This window comes from Telopea speciosissima, chromosome 3 (genome assembly GCF_018873765.1).
Source record: "Telopea speciosissima isolate NSW1024214 ecotype Mountain lineage chromosome 3, Tspe_v1, whole genome shotgun sequence".
NCBI classification, from domain to species: Eukaryota; Viridiplantae; Streptophyta; class Magnoliopsida; order Proteales; family Proteaceae; genus Telopea; species Telopea speciosissima.
Window position 1 is genome coordinate 59014589 of NC_057918.1, and position 24010 is coordinate 59038598.

At 41.1% G+C, this 24010-nt stretch overlaps 1 protein-coding gene across 1 annotated transcript in view; it reads right to left on the reverse strand.

The window, feature by feature from the left end:
• LOC122654339 (pentatricopeptide repeat-containing protein At4g04790, mitochondrial-like) overlaps nt 1-24010 on the reverse strand; it is a 143968-nt gene that overhangs the window by 80973 nt on the left and 38985 nt on the right. Inside the window, exons 6-9 of the mRNA XM_043848396.1 lie at nt 6289-6396; nt 5981-6094; nt 4787-4882; nt 4582-4680 (exon numbers count right to left, since the gene is read on the reverse strand). Of these exons, the coding sequence (XP_043704331.1) occupies nt 4582-4680; nt 4787-4882; nt 5981-6094; nt 6289-6396 (417 nt within the window). The remainder of the gene's footprint in view (nt 1-4581; nt 4681-4786; nt 4883-5980; nt 6095-6288; nt 6397-24010) is intronic.

A 24010-nucleotide genomic window follows, 5' to 3' on the forward strand; every position in this document is an offset into this window, starting at 1 on the left:
AGCAATGGAGAAGGAGATGGCTCGCAGGGCAGTGTGGCGCAGGTGGAGAATCTTGCGCCAGATGTAGGAGGAATCAAGGTGGTTGGGGATGGTCCAGATGGAATTATTTTTGAGAAGGTGGGAGTAAACCCATTGGACCCATATAGAATCATGCTTGGAAGAGATTTTCCAGATTAGCTTTAGGATGCCCGCAGAATTGGAGTCCTGAATGCGCCTAATCCCCAGACCTCCCTCAGCTTTGGGGAGGCAGATAGATTTCCAACTGATAGGGTGAAGGAATTTGGAAGTTTCTTTTCCTTTCCAGAGGAACACGCAGAAGAGTCTTTCCATAGCTAAAGATGTGGCTTTTGGAATGGCAAAAACTCCGCACCAGTAGATGTAGGAGGATTGGAGGACCGATCTGATGCATTCAAGTCTGCCCGCATAGGAGAGAAGCTTGGCTTTCCAAAGTTGGAGGCGCTTGCGGATATTGTCAAGCATGGGGGTGCAGTGGTGGCTGGAGAGCCTGACAGGGATGAGAGGGAGACCAAGGTATTTGACTGGAAGAGTGCAGAGGGAGAAGCCAGTCAAATCTAGCAGAATGGCTTTAGCATCATTAGGGATCCCCACGAGGAAGAGTTTGGATTTGAGGAGGTTGATACAAAGCCTTGAAAGGCGTTCGAAGAGATGAAGGGAGGACATGATGTTAGAGATGGAGAAGGGGAGGCTTTAGAGAAGATCATCAAGTCATCAGCAAAGGCCAAATGGGTGAGATTGATGTGCTTACATTTGGGAAGAGGGGAGATAAGGTGAAGGTCAGTGTTGGCTTGAAGGGTCCTAGAGAGGACTTCAAGGGCCAGGGAAAAGGAAAGGGGAAAGGGGAAAGGGGAAAGACGGATTCCAGCTTTCGCGTGGAAGAACCCCACGGGGTAACCGTTAATGATAACCGAGAAGGAAGGGGAGGAGATGCAAGCTAGAATCCACCTAATGAAAGGCGGAGGGAAGCCCATCAGAGACATCACATCATCAATAAAGTCCCAGCGAAGGGAGTCGAAAGCTTTGTGAAGGTCAATCTTCATCAGGGCAACCGGCGAGTGGGATTTCCTGTCGAAACCTCTAACAATTTTAGAGCAGAGGATGATGTTATCTGCAATGCTTCTACCAGAGATGAAGGCTGACCGGTTTGGGGTCACTAAGGAGGGGATGACTAGCTGGATCCTATTGGCCAGGATCTTTGCAATGAACTTGTAAAGAAGATTGCAAAGGGAGATAGGCCTGAAATCAGAGAGAGAGGAAGCACCATCTTTTTTAGGGATGAGGCAGAGGAGAGTCTGATTGATCTGAGCCAGCTGGTTGGGGTTGAAGAAGAAACTGCAAACAGCAGTGATGAGCTCAGCTTTGATGTGATCCCAGCAGCTCAAGAAGAATCCCATGCTAAAGCCATCAGGGTCGGGGGCCTTATTGGATTTATGGGAGAGGATAGCTTTGGAGATCTCCTCGTCCAAGGGAATGGCGAGAAGGGAGCTAGCGAGAGAGGGGGGGACAAATTTATTTATGAGATCAGGGGAGATGGGAGAAGGAGGGAGGAGGGAGGGGTTGAATAAGGAGGAGAAAAAGGAGACTGCCTCAGACTTGATGTCAGAGACAGAAGAAAGATGGGAGCCATCGTTAGCAATGAGCATGGTGATGGATTTGGAGCTGAGTCTGGCTTTGAGAGAGCGGTAAAAATACGCCGAGTTGGAGTCGCCCAGCTCCAGCCAACGAATGCGGGATTTCTGGCGGAGGAAGTTTTCTTCTTGAGAGGAAAGGGAGGCAAGGGATTCAGAGAGCTTTTTCTCTTCCTCCGCCAAGAAAGGGTTGAGGGGGTCAGCTTGGAGGCGGGATTGGATGCAGGAGAGCTCATTTCGGCAATCAGAAACACGGGAATTGATGTTGCCAAAAGTGGAGGAGTTCTAGGCTTTGAGGGCTGATTTGGTGAGGCGGAGTTTTTTGGCAAAGGAAATGAGAGGGAGGGAGGGACAGAAGACAGGAGAGCTCCAAGCATTGAGGATGGTGGGGAGGTAGAGGGGGTGGGAGGTCCACATGTTAAAGAATTTGAAAGGTTTGGGGCCAAAGGAGGAGTATTGTTGGATGTGGAGAAGGCAGGGGCAGTGGTCTGAAAGACCCTAAAGGGGAAAAGAAGAGAGCCAGGCACCATTGATGAGGAGCCGATCAAGCTTGCAGGCAATCCGGTCAGGACCTAGGCGACGATTGTGCCAAGTAAGAAGGGATCCGGACCAACGAAGGTCATCAATACCCGCTTCCTCGATGCAATCGTTAAAAGCAGAGACAGCAAGAGAGTCAAGAGGACGGCCTCCAATTTTTTCATGTTGGAATCTGACAACATTAAAGTCTCCCCCCACCCCCCCCAAGGGCTGGACCCGACCCTGGAATTGAGGAGGAGAAGATCGTCCCAAAGAGGGGAGCAATCGGCAGCCCTGTTAAAGGCATAGACAACAGAAAGGAAGAAGGAGGAAGGGGAGCTGGGGAGGGAGATGGAAAGGTGAAGGAGTTGGGGGGAGGAGTGGGAGATGGAGAAATGGATTTGGATGGGTCCCAAAGAAGCCAGATGCGGCCGTTGCGCGAATGGTTGTAGTTGGAGAGGAAAGACCAAGATGGGGCGATTGCAGCCGCAATGCGGGGGGCATTCTCAATGAGAACCCGGGTTTCAAGGAGGGCACAGAAAAAAGAGTTGGAGGATTTGATGAGATTCTTAATTTCATGGTGTTTTGCCAGGGAATTAAGGCCCCGGACATTCCAAATAAATCCAGAAGACATGGGGAACTAAAGGGGGGGGGGGGGGGGGCAGCGAGTTCCTAGGCGGGGCACTTCGGTACCTCTTGTGAAAATAAGAGATGGTGGGGCGGTGGCGGGCAATAAGTGGAGCAGCAAAAGGGCAAGGGATCCTTGAGGTGGGAACAAGAGGGGAGGGGAGGAGGATCTGGCCAGACCCGAGAGGGGGGGGGGGGAGGTGGGGGGTAGGGTGGGGGAGGGGGGAGGGGGGAGGGGAGGCTGCCAAGGACCAAGGAGAGAGGGGAGCGTGCAATCGGCAGCCGGGGTACAAAGCTGGGCCAATTGGTTGGGAAACGGGTTAGAGAGATGGTTCAAAGGTCAGGTGTCCAGGAGGGTATCGGGTCGGGTTGAAGGAGCAGACGGGTTGAAGGGTTGGGGAGGGGTGATGGGTCGAGAGGGGTTAACGTTAAGGGGCAAAAATAGGTTGTGGGCATTAAGGAGGTGAGGAGGGGGGGTAAAATGGGTAAATTGTAAGTGAAATAGGATGGAAGGGGTTTGAAAGGTGGTGGGGCCAGGGATTGAGGGGTGGAAGAGGGAGTAGGGGATAAGGTGGGGGCACGTGGCAAGAGAGGGAGGGTGGAGGGGTGGGGGTTATTAAGTGTTTTAGTAAGGCTAGATTAGGATTCTATAAGTCCAATCCTATTTTGAGCCAGTTTCCTACATTAATTTAGTTTTTCTTAGTCAGTTTAGTTACCTTATTAGTTAAGGATTGGTTTAGGCCTTTCCTTTTCCATGTTTGAGTCTGTTTTTTGAGTCTTCTATATAAGTTTGTAAGGGGCTACAGCCTGGTACACGAATTTGATTAATGAGATTTTGGCTTGAGCTTTTTCTTTATTCTGAGAGATTCAGATTACCTGTGAGATGCAATGTTATGCGGTGGGATACCTTTAATGGTTGGTGGGACTTCAGTCAAGGCTAGGAGGGATGCTCAGTCATATTTTCTTCTTCTCCATCAATATTCAAGTAAGTGCTCCATTGTTTTCTTCAACTCCATATCTTGTGACTCTTGTCCAACGATTTCAATAACAGTGTTTTTTGAGTTAATTCGATTCTGATGCAATCTGATCCTTGTTGCCAATATCTGACTGTCATTCATATACACATTCAAGACTCCATTAAAATTCTGCAAACTAGGGATTGAACTTGCTGTTTTCATGTCTGATTTGAGGAGTTTTAATTGAACAAGGAATCCGTCTAATCTCAGCATCCAACCGATGGATTAATCTGAGATTAGACTATGTTATTCCCCTCTGTTGGATTTACTTACGAGCTGGATTTTATCTAAATCAGACCTGCTGTAATAAATCACTCAAATTTGAAATACGGTTTTCAGATTTTTACTGTTTTTACTTTTGACTCAAATCCGACCATTAAAACATGTATTCTGGGTTTGCTTATTCCATACAGTTTATGATCATTGACCACAATCTGAGTTCCATCGGATAAGGTTGACTTTGACCCTATTGTTGACCTAAATTTTTTTTTAGGTTGTTCCTTGAGATCCTGTAAAATGGGGTGTGTAATCTGAACCTAGAATTCATCTTACCTACCCCCCACCAGTAGGGGAGGCAAAAAAAGAACTGTTAAACCATAAGCAATGCAAAAGAACAGCAGTAGAAAATATCCATTCCTGTATACACCATGCATCATACAGCATTGCCCGTTTAAACAATACCAAGGAATACGTGTGGTAATGTTAGAACTAAAGAATTTAACAAGAAAATATCAAAACGGCACAAGCATCTCAAGAAACTGAGGACAATTTCAAACCTCTCTAAAGTATCCTGCCATTATCGAATTGTACATATTTGATGTAGGGACCAAGTTTAAATCTTCTAAATCTGTTAACATTTTATATGCACCTTGAAACTGCAAAAAAATAAAAAGTGATGCATAACTGATTCAAACAAATACAAGGAAAATTACTGTTTATGCCACAACTAAGATTTTCAAGAGATTAAGTGTGAAAACTTACATCTTTCATTTTTGCACACAGATTTATCATCATCTTAAAGGTCTCGGCATTTGCATTCAAGCTATGGTGGCGTATCACTGAATAGATAGAATGTACCTTCAAATAGACAATGGCGGAAGTAAAATCAGATCATTAGTTCCACATACAAAGCTGTCTTTCACTAACGCTGAATAGTGGAGGTGATTAGAGAAATGACAAAACTGCACCATTGCCTGTATAATAGCGATCTATGCAGCACATTAGATAATAGACATTCTTTTTTTGGACAAATGCAGACAATAGACAATAGAAATGATTGTTACCGCTGAAGGACATGAAAAAAAGATTAGAAGAAAAGTCAAGCCAATTCTAATCAAGTTCATCTTTCTTCGTCTTTACAAAAGAAAAAAAGGGAGAAGTTTAACTGTGACACATTCACTAAAAAAAAACCTATTGTGTGTAATCATTTATTAGCAAAAATTGAGAAACTCAACACAAGTATAAATATTCTTTTACCCAAAAAAAAAAACACAGGTATAAATATTCAAGGTGCTTGTTCAAACCTATGTTTCACTACAATTGATATTATATGACACTGACAGTCCCTGCTTAAACCATAGCAACCTATATTAGCCAATAAAGTGATTTTCATTTACCCAGGGCAAGAATTGGCTTGATTCCCGACTGTTATTTAAATTAACAGATACAAATTCAGATTATAATCATAGCCATACTTGTGGATCCACATCAAACCACGACCTGGATGTATCTGGAAATGTGAATCACATATGGATACTTCCAGTTCATCTTTTTAGTGTTTTTTGGTATAGGCAAGACTTAACATCCCAAGATCCAGATCTGGGTACAAATCCACATCAGATCTGGTGCACTCCATTTCCTGCTCTGCATGTACCCATATCCTGGCACACATAGAGGGAACTCTCTATGCTCAATATCTGTATCTACACTTGGCTAATTGTAGAACAAGTAAAATACATCAATCAGGTACAAACAGCCATACTGCATGATGTAATTCAAAGGATGACAATGAAAGAAATTTCCTGCTCACAAAAATAAGAAAAATAGTTTATGAATAGTATCTTACCGAAACTCGATAAAAATTAATGGCATACATCAACGTGATGGTAGATAAAAAGCCAGAGTCATTCATAAAAGAGAAAATAAATGAATAAATGTAAAACAAGTTGGACATACCAATTCAAGCTCACAGCTCTCCTCACTTGCATGTAAGATTGAATTGAGACTTCCGACAGATAAAGTCAAACCCAATTGAAACATTTGATCCACTAAATCAAGAGCTGCATGCACCTGCAATGGTAAAATAGGACTACAATCACAAAAAAACTAGTCTTCCAGCAACTCAGGAGAGAGAGAGATTGTCTACATCATATCATCATTACAGAAAAAAAAGTTTACACTTCCATCAAATAGGCGGAACAGAAGTGGAAAAAGTTTCACCAACATTAGTTAAGCGAACTTTTATATGCTCAGGTCAACCATACCTTGAGTGAATCACAACAGTACACAATAAGCTTTTCATATGATGTGGATGAAGGAGCCACTTCAAACTTCTCATGCAAGACTTTGAATTTTAAAATGACATCCTCAACCTTCAATAGCCAAAATCATCATGTAAGTTCAAAAGGATGCAGCATGTAATAGATGATATAAATATATCCCCGGTAGTGAAAATTCTTGCACTAGGAGAGACGAAACAAAATATATTCACATTTGTAGCTTGAATGATACACCAATATTTCAAAGAACATATTAAAGAAGCAGGCAAACAGAGACAGTACTACAGTAGCTTATACTAGTTTGTAAACTAGTTTCTTAAGGGTAAATCCAAAACCTACAAACTACCTTAAGTGAATACTTCAACGTGGATGCTGTATCAGTATAGATTTTTCAATTTTTATAACAAGCTCACTCCAAGTAATGTCAATGCCAGTCATTGCTGCATCTGGGTAAAATAGATTATGTAAAGACCAAAAACTCCCAGTACAAGAGAGAGAGAGAGAGAGAGAGAGAGCGGCTAGGTGTAACCCCCAACATCCAAAACGAGGAAAAAAATGCAAAAGACTTACAGTGGTTATTTTTTTTTTAATCAAAACTCCATGGAAAAAAAAAAAAACCCTGTCAATGCCACTTTAGGGGACCAGCAATGTCATTTGGCAAACCTTAGCCTGCGGTTGAACAAGGAGTTCATCCTAGAAGCCCAATTCTTAACAACGTGAGTAGCATAGACTAGTCTGGAAGGGCCCACAAAAGGTGAGCTGGTCCATCCAGGGTTTTAAGTATTGATGTGTATCGTTATCAGTGGGTATCAATATGATACATACCGATATTATCAGATACTTATTTTTTAGAAACAATTTTTATCGACCGATACAGATCGATACAATCTGATACATGACCTATAAGATCTGATATGTGGCCGATACAGTTTGATATGGATCAATACACCTAAAATACACTCAATACGCCTCCTTTAAACCTGCAAAACAGAAACTGTGAGTGACATATGAAACCGAGAGCAACCGAACACAGAAACTTATTTTTCTCTTCGATCTAAGATGGGGGATATCATCTAATATATAAAAATGAAAAAGACCTAAATCTTCACCATTTTAACAAGTTTTGGGAATTTACAGTGCTCAAATCATGGATCAAAACAGATTTGAGCAAAAAAGAGGTAAAATTGTAGATCTCTTTTTTTTTTCCCTCAAGCCTTTTTTTTAATGTCATTAGATTAGGTAAAAAGACTCAAATCTTTGCATCAAGCCGATATATATTTTACATATTGCGTAATAAGGTGTTTTATGCTTCAAAACTGTATTTTATATGTATCAACTATCATACGCGCATCCACGCATTTCTTGACCATTTCCTTGTGTATATTTAGTGTATCTTGCATCTCTCCAATACGATACGATACGATACATCTCTTAAATTCACCCCTTTGATACGATACCCAATACCGATACTTAAATCCTTTGGTCTATCCAAAAACAGTTGAGTCCAAGTTCTGAGATCCCAAGGATCCAACCATAGTTCTAAAACTCGCCGAGATCTCGGAAAACTCGAGAATCTCGACCTGGTCGAGACGAGTTCTCTTACAAGACCCAAATTGTATTGTTCAGTGTACTTGGTATCTATTTAATATCCATTGTTCACTCATCACTGTACTTTGTAGTTTTTACTCTAAGTTCTTAATTATTTCTTAAATGATTATTCAATATTATGTGTCTTCATCCATTATTGCATAATTTACTTGTTTTATTTGCCCATTATGTCTTATAGCACTCAAACTATGTGTATAGGCAAATATTACATATGGATTCGCCTTTTACTGCCAACCAAGGGTGCAAATCCAAAGCACAAAATGGGTGCTTTTTTTTTACAATTTGAAGATTTAAATATGTTTATTAAGCCTAAAACAAGCTTTCCTTAAAGTTTTAGAGCCAACTATGGCCATTTTCCCACCGAAACATCAAACCAAAACCCAAAAAAATGCACTGCCTCGCTGAGATCTCAGCAAGATCTCAAGAATCTCGGCCTGGTTGAGACACCTCCTCAAGACGAGTTTTTGAACCCTGGATCCAACTACTGAAGACTCTAAGAGATGAAGGCTTGAATCTAATGGGACTCCTAGCTCCCAGTGGTCTAGGATAATTGGATAAGAGAATGGATCTCCCCTAATGCCCAAAAGAACCTGTGTTACAATAGCCATCGACATACAGACTTTACCTTATACCTACCGTTCATGACATTTGAGCAAGTGGTGATTAACAAATTAATCAACCCCAACAACCATTGGTCATGCCATCCACTCTGTATCTGTAAGACCGTAAATGCTCTACTAGTCTACAATAACACTCGATGGTGATGCTATCGATAATGACTTGCCTTTATTAGCAAGAGACTCAAAATAACTTCACATTTTGCTCCAAAAAGGTGTCTCTCTCTCTCTCTCTCTCTCTCTCTCTCTCTCTCTCTCTCTCTCTATATATATATATATATATATATATATATATATATATATATATAGTGCATATCTCGCAACTCACGCATTTGCCGCGTAATAAGAGGCACGCCACACTATGAACCAGGTGTAGTAAAAAATGAGCAAGGTTAGCTAGGGTGCCCCCTTGTATGCAACGTGCCACGTCGGCGCCTGGATACAGTGACAAGTAGGCAAGGGTTCTCGCACCGTGCACGAGGGCAGGTAAAGAAGCTAGTCTAAAAGCGTAAGATCATATTAGCATATTGGAACATTGAATCTTTAACGGGTAAAAGTCTAGAATTGATAGATGTTATGAGGAGAAGAAGGATTACTATAGTATGTATTCAAGAGAGTAGATGGAAGAATAAAAAAGCTAAGGACTTAGACAACTTTAAACTTTAGTATACGGGGGATAAAAGTTATAGAAGTGGAGTAGGCATGGTAGTGGATAAAGATTTAAAGAATTACGTGGTAGATGTTAAAAGATTTGGAGTGCTTGTGTAGGAGAAAGAGGATTATATCCCAAGTAGGATTGGATGGAAGTGGTAAGTTACAATTTTGGGAACATATGGATGGATTAGTGCAAGGTTTTACTCAAGGAGAAAAAGATTATTATAGGAGGTGATCTGAATGGACATGTTGGGGGAGTTCATAGAGGCTATGAAGGTATACACGGAGGATATGGTTTTGGCTAGAGAATTGAGAAGGGGATCTCAGTTTTAGATTTTGTTGTGGCTTATTGTAATACCCTGATTTTGGACTAGGGGTAATTTGGTCTTTTTATCTATTGCAGGATTAGGGCAAGCTGTTATGTAGGAGCTTGGACTAGCTGGAGGTGTACACATACATGCATGGTAAGTACTGTGCCCTACTGTAACACCCTTAATTTGAATTATTCCTTGCCTAAGTGTAGAATTAGGGTTGTTAAAAGAATATATGATTTTATTTAGGAAGTAATAAATATCTAATAATCTAGTCTACTGGTTGGACCCTTAATTCAACAAGTTATTAGGTCTTAGGTTCAATTTCCCCTATTTACAGTTTGGATGAATTTAAGAAGTTTTATTTTTACGAATTTACCTTATGGTGGGCCCCACATCACAACTAGCTAACTAGGAAACCGTGGAGATATGGGAACTCTTGGATGTTTAAATATATATATATATATATATATATCTCATATAATAATATTAGGAAAAAAAAAAAAGGAAAGAAAGAGAAGGAGTTGGAGTGAAAGAAGGAAAATAGAGAGGAGAGAACGTAGGATAGCAAGGGAGGTTCCCTCCTTCATGCTGCCTTTGTTGGAACAATGCTGAAGACACAGAGCATCTTTTCTTCGCGTGTCCTTTCTCTTCGGCTATCTGGAAGGGAGCTCTAGCTAAATGCTGGCCTTCATCTCGAAGAATTCTTCCCTTTAGTAGAGAGTGGCTCTGGATTGACATGACTTTTGCGGGTTCCTCTATTTGTGACTCTGTTGGAAAGTTAGTTTTTTGTGCTACGATCAATCACATCTAGATGGAGCGTAATCTAAGGAAAAGGACCTCCAAATTGCGAACTCATCAGCAGATTTGGGACGCCATCTCCTTCGAGATAAATGCTCGGCTTTCTTCAGCCCCCGCCTCTTATTATAATGACACCCCAAGGATCAGGCTTATTATTGTCTCCTGGGGTCTCTCCTCAACCTCCCTCCGATCCTCCTCCTCTTGAGGATTCGGCTCCTCTCTTTTGTTCCTCTTTGCTCCCTAAGGGAGCTGTTGTATTTTTCTCTCTTTAGTAATGAATTTTTCTATTCACCCAAAAAAAAAGAACAAAATAATAATAATAAAATAAGAAGAAATTTAACTAAAATTAAACTACTAAATCTAAATCTTTTTAAAACCTTAAGTCAAGATTCCTTTTAAAATATTTTCATTGGAGGGAAAGTAAAGAGATCTACTTAGAGACTAAATCGAATTCTTCCCACCTCCTTCTCTCTTGTTAGGAAAAAATTCTCATAACCAAATCCCAAACCCCATTCCCTTTATCAAAAATGTGTGTGAGAGAGAGAGAGAGGGAGAGAGAAAAATTCATGGACTATAGATAGGAAGAGAAGAAGAAGAAGGAGATTCGGACTGTGTAGAACCAGTCACTTGAAAGCCAATTTCGACCCTTTTCGGAGCCGAATTGAGAGAATCTTATTTCACGATAAAACGTAGCCTCATCTCTTATCTTCGTAACCCAACTTGAATCAGCCCAATCGGAGATCTAAGCAAAGAGATATCGCTAATTTACTGGAGGTAGGTCTTTCTGTTAAAAATCTGTGTTTCCCAAATCCGAGTTTAAGCAATACCTTGAGATTGATTTCATCACTACCTTACTCATAGGACTCCATTAAAGTGATTCTCAACTAGGAAGAGGTAGATCAACACCATTGAAGCATTGATTTGAGGTCACCTATAGAAACCCTAGTCGCTTCACACAAGGTGAATAGATCTTTAACCATTATATTTGATATGTTCCCTTCATATAAAATTTGTTTTGAAACATTATTTTAAATCTGGAATTTAATTTTAGATTGAGATTTACCATGCCAAAAACATATTTCATTAATGCTTTTTACTCAATTAAATTGTTCACACATGATTGCTTGCAAGGAATGGTGATTTCCTTATGATTTAATTCACATGTGTGTGCAGAAATTTTAATAATGTCATGTATATAAATCCAATGCTTATTTGTTGATAGTATGATGAAGGTCTATGAATGATTCTTCATGATTATAACCTAATGCATGATGTTTTTTGGATGATGCATAAAAATCTGATTTTGTTTAGGGTTTACCCTTTAATTTTCATTGATGTTATTGATTGGATAAGTGATTGCGAAGATTTTGCCCAATCTTCCCTATTATTGTTCTTTACTTTATGCATTGATATGTTGATGAAAGTTACTGTTTTCACACTTTATTTTCATTCTTTTCAATAGCATGTGTTAGGGTGGAATTGGGGAGTCATGACCCCTAAGTTCCGAACTTGGATGTATAGCTTTAAATTATAAGCAAACCCTTGATTGTTATTTTGTTGTTTACCTTACCGACATTGATGAATATGTTGGGGTAAGGATAAGTTGGCGAGTTTTTTAGCTACAAGTTTACCTTTATTGGAGCTACATGGACTACTAGAAAGAGGGAGATGATCATAAACTCTCCAAGAGGGCATTGCTGGTAAAACCTTCAGGGGCTTTGACTCGGTCCGGGGTAAGTTTGGTCACTAGTTTCTCCATTAGTTTCTTGATGTTGAGAGGGGACAGTGGTGTTGTAATTGATCATAACTAGAGTTCATACGCCGCTATCATGAGGACCTTGACCAATGTATGGTAACTAGTTCACACTAGTCTATCAGAGAGTGATGTGTTTATTATTTTACGTTCTTTTGACACATCTTTTGTTGATTGTTGCCATATCTACTTTTCATTATGGTAGTGGTGATAAGCAAATATGGTTATGCTCATTTTGCTTTGTTTTGTTTTAGATCTATATATACATATTATTGTATGTCTTTACATTTTGTATTACTTATGCATGTTTTCACACCTGTATAGATGTTGTGGATTTACTTGCTAAGTTTTTCCTGAAGCTTACCCTCACCACCTTTCAGATGAACTGCGAACCTAGATGTGAGGATGTACTAGAGGAGGAGGTCCAAGAGGACGAAGCGTTTGGATTAGAAGAGGACAACTAATATTAGAAACTTTACACTTTCTTTCAATTTTAGAAAAACTTATAATTTGTTTGTGTATAATTTAATTTTGGAGATTGTAACATTTATTTCAGAATTTTAAGTTTAATTTGGAAATTATAATAGCTTAGTTTAACTACCTTACTTTAGTTGAAGTCTTAATCTATACATTTTAGACATGTGTTTATGTTTTGGTTCTACTCCGGTTCATATCTCCTTGACATAAACGATCTTGTGGACCGTCAATGTCCCCAAACCGCTAGGGTGGAATTGGGGGCGTTACACTTGTGATTTATCAATTGTAAATACTTTGAAAAGAGAGAGGAGCATTCAGTTACCTTCAAAAGTGGGTATCATAGTAGCCAAATAGATTTCTTCCTAACAAGAAGGTATGATAGATTGTTATGTAAGGATTATAACTCTGTAAGGTTAGACCAGGGGAAAGCCTAACCACACAATATAGATTATGGTCATGGATATATGACTCACTACGTAGAATCGTAAGAAAGGTGAGCTTATTTGCCCTAGGATAAGGTGGAGGAGCTTAAAAGGAGATACATTGAAATCATTTACAAATAAAGTGGACAAACAAGGAAAGTGTGATTTTGGACGAGACACTAATACGATGTAGAACGAGACGACTACTTGTATTAAGAAGGTTGTCAAAGATGTACTAGGAGAATCAAAAGGAAAACGTCATTCTTCTAGGGAGATTTATGTGAGATGATGAGGTTCAAGCAGCCATTAAGACTAAGAAAACTAGTTTTAAGACATGGCAAATAACCAAGGATGTAGAGGATCTAAAAAGGTATAAATTTACCAGAAATGAAGCTAAGAAGGTGATGCAAAAAAGGACGAAAAAAATATGAAGATTTTTTTAACCATCTGAGCATAAAGGAAGGGGGGAAAGCTATCAATAAGATAGCTAAAATGAGAGAAAGGAAGAATAGAGATTTCGACCATGTTACATGTATTAAAAGTGAATATGCAAATGTACTAATAAGGAATGAAGACAAAGATTATTTTACAGCCTACTAAATGAAAAAATTTCAAGTAATAGTGTCCCAAAAGGCTGCATTACCGATCATGACACCACATGGCGTAGGTATATATGAAAAATGAGGGTGTTTGAAGTAGAAGAAACTTCAAGGAGGATGAAAGTAGACAAGGCATCAGGTCCAAATGAGGTCCCAATAGAAGTGTAGAAGAGCTTAGGCATTTGTAGTTTATCTTAGCTAACCAGCTATGTAATCAGATTATGAGCACAAGGAAAATGCCACATGAATGGAGGAGAAGCATTATGGTTCTCATTTACAAAAATAAAGGAGATATTTAGATTTGTAATAATTGTAGAGGCATAAAACTAATGAGCCATACACTTATCCTATGAAATTATGGTAGAAGGTTATTGAAACCCACCTGAGACAATAAACTTCTATTACGGAGAACCAATATGGTTATATTCCAGGAAGTTCCAGGATAGAAGCTATTTACTTACTTAAAAGACTCATGGAAAGATTTAAAGATTTCAAGAAGGATCTCTATATGGTCTTTATTGACCTAGAAAAAGCTTATGATAGAGTCCCTAGAGAGTTAATCTGGCAATTACTAGAGAAGAGAAGTGTTTCAAGTAAATATGTGACATAATTAAAGATATTATGATGGTGTGATGACTAGTGTAAGAACTGTAGGGGGTCAAGGTAGTGAATTTTCAATTACATTGGGTTACATCAAGGATCAGCTTTAAGCACTTTTTGTTTGCGATTATCATGGATGATTTAGCCAGAGACATTGAAGATGAGGTTCCTTGGTGTATGATTTTGGTTGATGATAATATGATATTGTTTTGGTAAATGAGACAAAAGCAGGGATTAACCCCAAGTTAGAATTTCTGGAGATCAACCTTGGAATCAAAAGGTTTTAAGATAAGTAGAACGAAGATGGAGTATATGGTGTGTAAATTTAACTACACTAGGACGGATACTGAGGTGGCAAAAACTGATGAGAGAGAGATTCCGCAAAGTGATTATTTTAGGTTGTTAGAAGGATATTTAGGAGGGTAGAAAGGGTAATACCTTTCTCAGGATTAGCGTCAGGCAATCTAGCGCTAATACCAAGAAGGGTTCCCTCTCTTCTCCTTTTTTTGTTTTATTGTTTCCCTTTCTACCCCTGTAAATGCTCTCATATATATGATATACTTTTCTGAACTCTCTTACAATTACGAGTTCAGCTCCTCCCATACTCTCTTCTTCTTCTTCTTTCTCTCATCTTTCTCTCCATTCTCTTTATCTTCTTTTACTAACATGGTATCAGAGCACATCTGATCGAGAAGGACACGCTTCTACTCCTTTATCTCAGTACCTTTCTTATATTTTCCACCAAACGAAGAAGGTGTGATAGACTTCCTCAGCTTTTGAAGCCTCTTTAGGGTTCTTCTCTGCCGTAGGGGTATTTTACCTCATTTCTGGAATCTTGAAGGTGCTTGCAGACTGTCCGATGAGTTAGAGGCATTGATTCAGGCTTACCCTCAGGTTCGATGTCTTGTTTATCAGTTTCTGGTTACTTGGGTTGAACTTCTGGTTTGTTTTTTGGTACTTTTGATTGCTGAGAATCGATTTTTTTGGGGTTATTATGCTGCTGGATCGATCTTACGGTTGATATCGATCTATGAATCGATTTTTGGGGGTATTTTTGGGCTGTTATGCTACTGTTATACTGCTGGAATGCTTTTATCGGATTGCTATTGGGCTGTTATGCTGCTATTATGCTGTTGGAATGCCTTTTATTGGACTGATATGCTGCTGGAGTAATTTTCTGGGCTGAACACTGTTTGATTGATATCCTATACCCCTTTCGAGTGGTTCTTTGGTGAATATTGTGGATTGTTTGTGGCCTATTGGACTGTTTGTGGACTGTTTAGCCTTCTGTTGGTTTGTTTGAAGGCTGTTATTGTTTGAAGGCCGTTCCCCTTTGGTGGCACTCTTGGGTGAGACATCGAAGGATACTAAGATTGTGACTGAGGTGGTATCCTCATCACTAAATTTTCTGACCTCTAAGAAGTTGGAAGGCAGTCAGAATTTTCAGCAGTGGCACAACATTGTGTCCCTGGTTCTCATAGGTAGAGGTGAGAAGCATCACTTGACTGGGAAGAAACCTGATAGCATGGATGCTACTACTTGGGAGGTTACTGATGCCCGTACCTTGGGCCAGATGTTGAACTCTATGGACAGCAATAATGTGGACCTTGTGACTCACATTGATACAGTCAAAGACCTATTGGATTACCTATCTGTTTTGTATTCTGGTCACAACAACCTCTCCGGGATTTATGAGCTATCCCAAGAGTTTTATCAGGTTGATCGGAAGGGTCATCCTCTGACCCAACACTTTGCAAACTTCAAACGGATGTGTGAAGAACTGAACCTTGCTACCCATTACATCTGATGTGACACAAATGCAACAACAATGTGAGCAGTTGGCGGTTATGGGTTTCTTGGGCAGCTTGGGCCCCGAGTTCGAATCTGTTCGATCTCAGATTCTTGGAGGTGATACTGTTCCATCTCTTGCAGATACATTCTCTCAAGTTCTCCGTGTGTCTCGTGACACAACTCGAACCTCTTCTGGTGAGAGCACTACCCCGGTGAGTAGTGGTCGCAGTGGGGGTCGTTAGCCTGCTAAAAGCCTAAAAGTCTCCCAGCTGCAATACCTATTAGTACTCATGACACCTCTGATAAGTCTGAGAAAACTGGTCCTGTGAGCACTTGCCATCATTATGGCAAACCTGGCCATATTCAGCGTTTTTGTTGGAAATTACATGGCAAGCCCCCACAATCCAAGATTGCCAACACTGCTAGTGTTGAACCAGCAGCCCCATTTGTGCCTATGGAGGACCGTCGTGTGACTTTGACCATGACGGAGGAGTATGCTCGATACAGCCAGGGAAAGGCCTCTCTGGATATTTCTTCCACTGCTACTTTTGTCCAGACAGGTAATGTCACTGCGTGTCTCTCCACCTGTAGGCCCTGGATTATCAATTCAGGCGCCTCAGACCATATGTCTAGAACCTCAAGTATCTGTTCCTCTTTACAAACCTCTCATTCAAGTGTTACTCTTGCTGACGGTTCCTTTGCTACAGTCAGAAGCAGTGGTACTGTTCAGCCCACTTCTTCCTTGTCATTATCTTTTGTATTATATTTGCCCAAATTTCCTTTTAATTTGTTACCTGTCAGTCAACTCACCAATGCCTACAACTGTTCCATTTTCCCTGATTCTTTTGTCTTTCAGGATTTGCAAACGAAGAAGACGATTGGCAGAGGCAGGGTCTCTAGGGGGTCATATCTTCTTGAGGATACACCTTCGGTTGCCTGTTCGAGCACCGCCTCCCTTCATCAAATCCACTGTCGCCTTGGTCATCCGTCCTTATAAAGTTTGCAGAAGCTTTTTCCTAGTTTTCGTTCCTTGTCAGTTTTAAATTGTGAGTCATGTCAGTTTGGGAAGCTCCACCTTCCCCAACCCAACCTTTTTACAACCCTATCCCGTACCCACCTGAGGCTGTGCTACTGCACTAGACATGCACGCACACAAAACGACGTGACCCTACGTGCCCCCAAGTGCCTGCCTTATTGTGTGCCTATGCTGTACTGCCTTAGTGTGTGCCGTTACGTGCCCAGGTTCTGATCTGATCAACCTGGGGTGCCACAGAGTTGTAGACCAAGCACGTGTGGCCCCAAGTGTGGTGCCAAAAATTAAATGCCCAAGCTGCTGTGGTGCCCTAGCTAGCCCTACTACCCTGTGCACCAGGCACACACAGCACAACGCAGGCACGCCGCGCACAAGGCTGCTGCCCAGCATCGATGAACTGCAACCACGAGCACGCCAAGCACAAGGTTCTTGCTCGATCGCGATCGCCTCGCACATCGTTGCCCAAAGATGGCTGCACCGCCCGCACATCGTTGCCAAGAGCCGATCGCTTGCACATCGCTGCCAAGATGGGCTGCGCTGCCTGCACATCGCCAGACAAAGATGGCTGCGACGCTCGCACATCGTTGCTCGCATGGCCCATCGCCTGGCACAAGGCTGCCTAAGATGGCACACTGCCTTGCACAAGGCTGCCCACCATGGCACACTGCCTCGCACAAGGCTGCCTACCATGGCCCACTGCCCCGCACATCATTGCCCAGCATTGTCCACTGCCCCGCACAAGGCTACCCAACATGGCACACTGCCCCGCACAAGGCTGCCCAGCATGGCGCACTGCCTCGCACAAGGCTGCCCAGCATGGCGCACTGCCTCGCACAAGGCTGCCCAGCATGGCACACTGCCTCGCACAAGGCTGCCCAGCATGGTCCACTGCCCCGCACGTCGCTGCCCAGCATGGCACACTGCATGAGTTATCCCCCTCGTGTCCATAAACGAGCCACAGATCCCTTTTCTTTAGTCCATTCTGATGTGTGGGGTCCTTATCGTTTAACGTCCAAACTGGGCTTTAAGTATTTTATTACTTTTGTTGATGACTACTCTCGTGTTACTTGGTTCTATCGATGAAATGTCGATCTGAATTACTTTCCGTCTTTTCCTCTTTCATTGCTGAAATTAAGAATTAATTTGGTTGTTATGTTAAAATTTTGCATAGTGATAATGCAAGGGAATATTTTCCTAACCCTTTTTCTGAGTTTAAGACCATTCGTGGGATCCTTCATCAGCCTTCCTGTCCTGACACACCCCAACAAAATGGTGTGGCAAAGAGGAAGAACCATCACTTGATGGAAGAAACTCGATTCCTTCTTTTTTAAATGAAAATGGACAAGTCTTTCTGGGCTGGACCAATGTTAACTGCTTGTCATCTTATCAACCGTATGCCTTCTTCTATTTTAGGTGATGGCATTCCTCATGCTTTACTTTTCCCTTCGGAATCTGTATTTCCATTGTCACACGTGTTTTTGGGTGTGTTTGCTTCATTCGCGATCATACTCCGGGGTTATCTAAGTTAGATCCCAAAGCTCTTAACTGCATTTTTCTGGGTTATTCTCGTGTTCAGAAGGGGTATCGATGTTATTCTCCTGTTCTTCGTAAGTATTTTATTAATGCTGATGTTTCTTTCTTTGAGTCTCAGTCCTATGTGGATAAGCCTGTTGTGGATCCTTCCTTGGATGAGGATATTCCTCTTTAAGTTGTTCAGCCTACTTTGCAGACTATTGTTGTTCAGCCCCCTGTGTAGCCGCCTGTGCCTCAACCTCCTTTGCAGCCTCCGGTTATTAGTACTTACTGCCATCGTGGGGTTGTCCACAAGAAGATGTTGCTGCCCCCATTGATCCTCCATCTGCTGATCAGCCTGATCCTATCCGCGCCCCTTTGTTTTCTGACTTGGATCAACCCATTACTCATCGGAAAGGTAAACGTTGGTGTGTTCAACACCCTCTCTCCTCTCATATTTCTTATTCTGGTTTATCTTCTTCCTTTCAAACCTGTCTTTCCACAATTGAATCTCATCTTGTTCATAAGACAGTTGTCGAGGCATTATCTATTCCTAGCTGGAGGACAGCTATGGAAGAAGAATTACAAGCTTAACCATACTTCGGATCTTGTTCTATTGCCCCCTGGAAAGTCTGCCATTGGTTGTCGATGGATCTATGTTGTTAAGGTCAATGCCGATGGCTCTCTTGCTCGCCTGAAAGCTCGCTTGGTGGCCAAAGGCTATGCACAGGTACATGCTGTTGATAACTTGGACACTTTTTCCCCGGTTGCCAAGTTGTCCTCTATTTGTGCCTTGATCTCTCTTGCTGCCTCTCATCGGTGGCCTTTACATCAATTGGATGTCAAAAATGCTTTCCTCCATGGTGATCTATAGGAGGAGGTTTATATGGAGCAACCTCCTGGGTTTGTTGCTCAAGGGGAGTCTGGGTTGGTTTGCAGATTGAAGAAATCATTATATGATCTGAAACAGTCTCCGAGGGCCTGGTTTGGCCGCTTTACAGAAGTAGTACTTGAGTTTGATTTGTGTGAAATCCACTATAAATTTGAACTTTGGAACTTGTGTGATTTCAGGTTCTGGTTCAGTGTCCATGTTTGCCTCAAAGCTGTGGGCTGCATCGGTGGAGGATTCGGATAAACTCCTCGACTCACCTATGGAAGATTCTGAGGAGCCAACACAGTTAGCCATCTTGGAATCCGAAGGCCCTGCCGGGTCCTTGCATCTGAGCTACATGTGTCAAACATGCTTGGACGCACACATGCAAAAACTCTCAATCTCTTAGCCCGGATTGTAGGTGAGAACCCATTCTTATAATTATATATATAATGTTTTACTTAAATAGTTCAGTGGGGGCAGGATGGTAATTTCCTCTTGTGGGACCCACATCCCGGTGTGGAATCCAATTTTCGGTAGATCACCTCAGTCGGATTCCCGTTCGTGTCATATGACATCATCCTCATGACTTAAACATACATAAGTAGATAGTTGTTTCTATTTAAATCAGATTAGAAAATCACTTTCCTAAAACTAATTCTACCTAACCCAAACCAAACACTCCTCAGTAGGACCTTACTATATATATGGGACTTAGCTCTCATTTCATTTCATTTCCTACCTAAGGCTAAGAAACGATTCAACTTGTCAGCTTGGGAGAAAGAAGAGAGAAGAGAAGGAAGGCTAGGATATTGGTCTATTGGAACTTGAGGGATTTCACTTGGAGCTTGGAATTGAGGCTGATACCATCATCTTCACCCTAAATTCAGGTAGATAACCCAACCCCAACTATGATTTCTCAATTTTCTTCTCTGATTTCTTGCTGAATTCTTCTTGAGTTTGTAAATCAATTTAGCCCAAACCTAGGGGATTAGGTAATTGATGGTATAATCCCAAAATTGGACATGCAATTAGCTTGGTAGAACCCAATTAATGTATTCTTCCTTTCCCCTTAGCCAATTTTTTGTTTTATGGCCATGCATGTCAAGATCCTTGAAGATCAGCTAAAACCACCAATTTTGTTTAGACTACCGGATGGCGTTGCAGACACTCCTACAGTCGACCGGTTCCTGAGCATTTCTGAATCCGGTTCAGCCTTGCAACTCCTATCTTAGTCTGGTTTATTAGGGGTTTAACCTTGGACATCTTCTATGTTTAATATATATGTTATTAATTGTTTATATAAGACTGTAAGACCTGTTGGTGTGTTTGTTGTTGGGAGTTGGAACCTATTTTGGTTTAGATACTCATCCCACCTTAGGTAAGGGAATTTGACCTTAATTTCGGAGTGTTTGTGTATTTAATTTCTACTTGTTACTGTTTCCATGTCATGCATCATATGAACATAGGGATCATGTACTTTTATAGCTTTATCTTCTTTGCATTAGATGGTGCATGATTTTAGGTTGCATTTTCATGATTGCATTTTGCATATATTACTTGATCTTTGAATTATTATGATTATTGATGTTGCTGGACATATATGCTAAATTATCTTATAATTGACTCATATGCCATCATGTTAATATGCATTGGGTTAGGATTGGCATGAACCCAGTGCTACGACCCATACCAACAGGGGTTGAGGTGTTGGGTAACTCGTAGTAGGTCCGATGAGTAATACCGAGATGCCATTCACTGTTCTAGGTCTGATGTGTAATACCGGAGTGGGTAAATCAGTAGGGTTAACATTTGGGGGTTCGTTGGCGTCAGATGCGTAATACCTGAGCTGGCGGGTCCTCACGGTGGTAGAGTGGTATCGCTCGGGTGACCAACGTCAGGTTATGTGTTTCCGGGACCGAAGATATCATACCTACTACAGTAGCACTTATATCCTCATGAGACTTAATACTGATGTTAGAAGCATACTTAGATTTAAGTCATTCATCATGGACTATATGCATTTGCTTGTGTGTTTCCCTTGCTGGGCTCAGTGGAGCTCACCCCTGTGGATATCCTTATTTTTCAGATGACTCTACTACAATTGCTGGTGTTTCTTTGGGAGCTACCTCCATTCTAGATCCTCCTACTCCTGCTGGAGTCGAGGCTCCGCTGTACATGGAGCACGATGTCTCGTGCTCATGTGACGACTGTGCTTTCTCTTGATTGTGGTCTGACAGTCTAGGCCATCTCCCCCACTCTTTTGTGTTGATACATCACTTTTATATAGTTTAGTATGTTATAGATCTTACACTTTTGTCTTAGGTTATTGGTGGGATTTGTACAAATGTAACTCAAGTTTCAGATATATATATATATAAATGAATTATTACTTAGTTCTCTTTATTATTGATCTTATTCTTATTATTTAAACTCTTCCGTTGTGTTTAAATTACTGTATTGTGACGATTGTTGTGAATAGGGTACTGCACTTGCGATCCTTGGGATTGGTTGGATGTCGGATGGCATCCAGTCACACTAGGCCCTTATTAACCGGGCCGGTGTGTGATAATTTGTCACGATGCAATAGTGATTACTCTCTTTTCTATCGTCAAACCAGTACCGGCAGGATTTTTCTGATTGTATATGTCGATGACATCGTGATTACTGGTGATGATTCTACAGGAATTGATAGTTTGAAAACTCATCTAGAACAGAGGTTTCAAACTAAAGATTTGGGAAAGTTGAATTATTTTCTAGGAGTTGAGGTGGCTCAATCCATGAAAGGAATATCTCTCTCACAGCGGAAGTATACCTTTGATTTGCTTATGGAGACTGGGATGCTAGGGTGCTAACCTCTTGATAATCCAATGGATCCCAATGTCAAACTTGTTGCAGATGAGGGAGATGCTCTTGATGACCCAAAAAGATACAAAAGGTTGGTTGGAAAACTGAATTACTTGACATTCACTCGACCTGATTTCTCATTTCCGGTCAGTGTTGTTAAGTCAATTCATGTCATCTCCTAGGACTCCTCATTGGGATGCTGTCATTCGGATTTTAAGGTATCTCAAGAAGGCTTCAGGACGTGGGTTAGTGTATACTGATCAGGGACATACACGAGTTGAGGGATTTTCTAATGCAGATTGGGCCGGATCACCGATTTATCGGAGATCAACTACAGGTTACTGTATATTTGTTGGAGGTAACCTTGTCTCATGGAATAGTAAGAAACAAAGTGTTGTGGCTAGATCAAGTACAGAGTCAGAATATCGAACCATGGCACATGCTACTTGTGAACTGGTTTGGTTGAAGATGTTGTTAACTGAACTTGGGTTTGAGAATTCTACACCAATGCAATTGTGGTGTGACAACCAGGCAGCAATACATATTGCCTCAAACCCCGTATTTCATGAGAGAACTAAACATATTGAGGTGGACTGTCACTTTGTGAGAGAAAAACTACAACAAGGCGTAATCTCTACAAAGTATGTCAAGACTGGAGAACAACTTGCTGACATTTTTACTAAGTCTCTAGGAAGTGGGAGGGTTGACTATATTTGTAACAAGCTGGGCATGATTGATATATATGCTCCAGCTTAAGGGGGAGTGTTAAAAGGATATTTAGGAGGGTAAAAAGGGTAATACCCTTCTTGGGATTAGCGTCAAGCAATCTGGCGCTAATACCAAAAAGGGTTTCCTCTCTTCTCCCTTTTTTGTTTTATTGTTTCCCTTTCTACCTCTGTAAATGCTCTCATATATATGATATACTTTTCTGAACTCTCTTACGATTGAGAGTTCAGCTCCTCGCCTCCTCCCATACTCACTTCTTCCTCTTCTTCTTCTTCTTCTTCTTCTCTCTTCTTTCTCTCCATTCTCTTTATCTTCTTTTACTAACATAGGTATTTGGGCTCAATCATAAATAAAGGTGACGTAGAGTATAATGTTTCACAGAGAATTAAAATAGGATGGATGAAGTAGAGAGGTGTGTCCGGAGTGTTGTGTAATTGACGTATTCCTTTAAAACTTAAAAGGAAAATTTTATAGGATAGTCATGCAACCGGCTATGATATATGGTGTGGAATTTGGCAGTTAAGAAGCATCATATAGATAAACATAGTGTAGTGGATGATGATGTTGAGGTAGATGAGTGGCAAAACTATGAAGGATAAAGTAAGGAATGATCATATCAGAGCTGATTTAGGAGTAGCTCCAATACATGATAAGTTACAAGAAAGTTTTTTGAGGTGGCATGGCCAAGTTCAATGGAAGCCTATGGATGCTCCAATACAGAGGAGTGGTTTGAATCAGATTGAAAAAAATAAAAGAGTCGGAGGCTAAAATGACCCTAGGAGAAGTGATGAGGAAAGACATGCATAGCTTAGGCCATGTATAAAGTATGACCTCGAATATGACAGTCATACGACCAGCTACGATGTATGATGTGGAATGTTGGGCAGTTAAGAAGCATCATATAGATAAACTCGGTGTAGCGGAGATGGTGTTGAATATTGGTCCGGTTCATAACCAGGTTCGGTTCGGTTATAGGTTTGGTTCTCTGTAACTAGATACATTATAGTGTCTAGGTTCATTTTGCACATATTAATTATGTTAATTCTGCTTGATAAGGATTGAGTCATCATTCCATGTTTGTAATG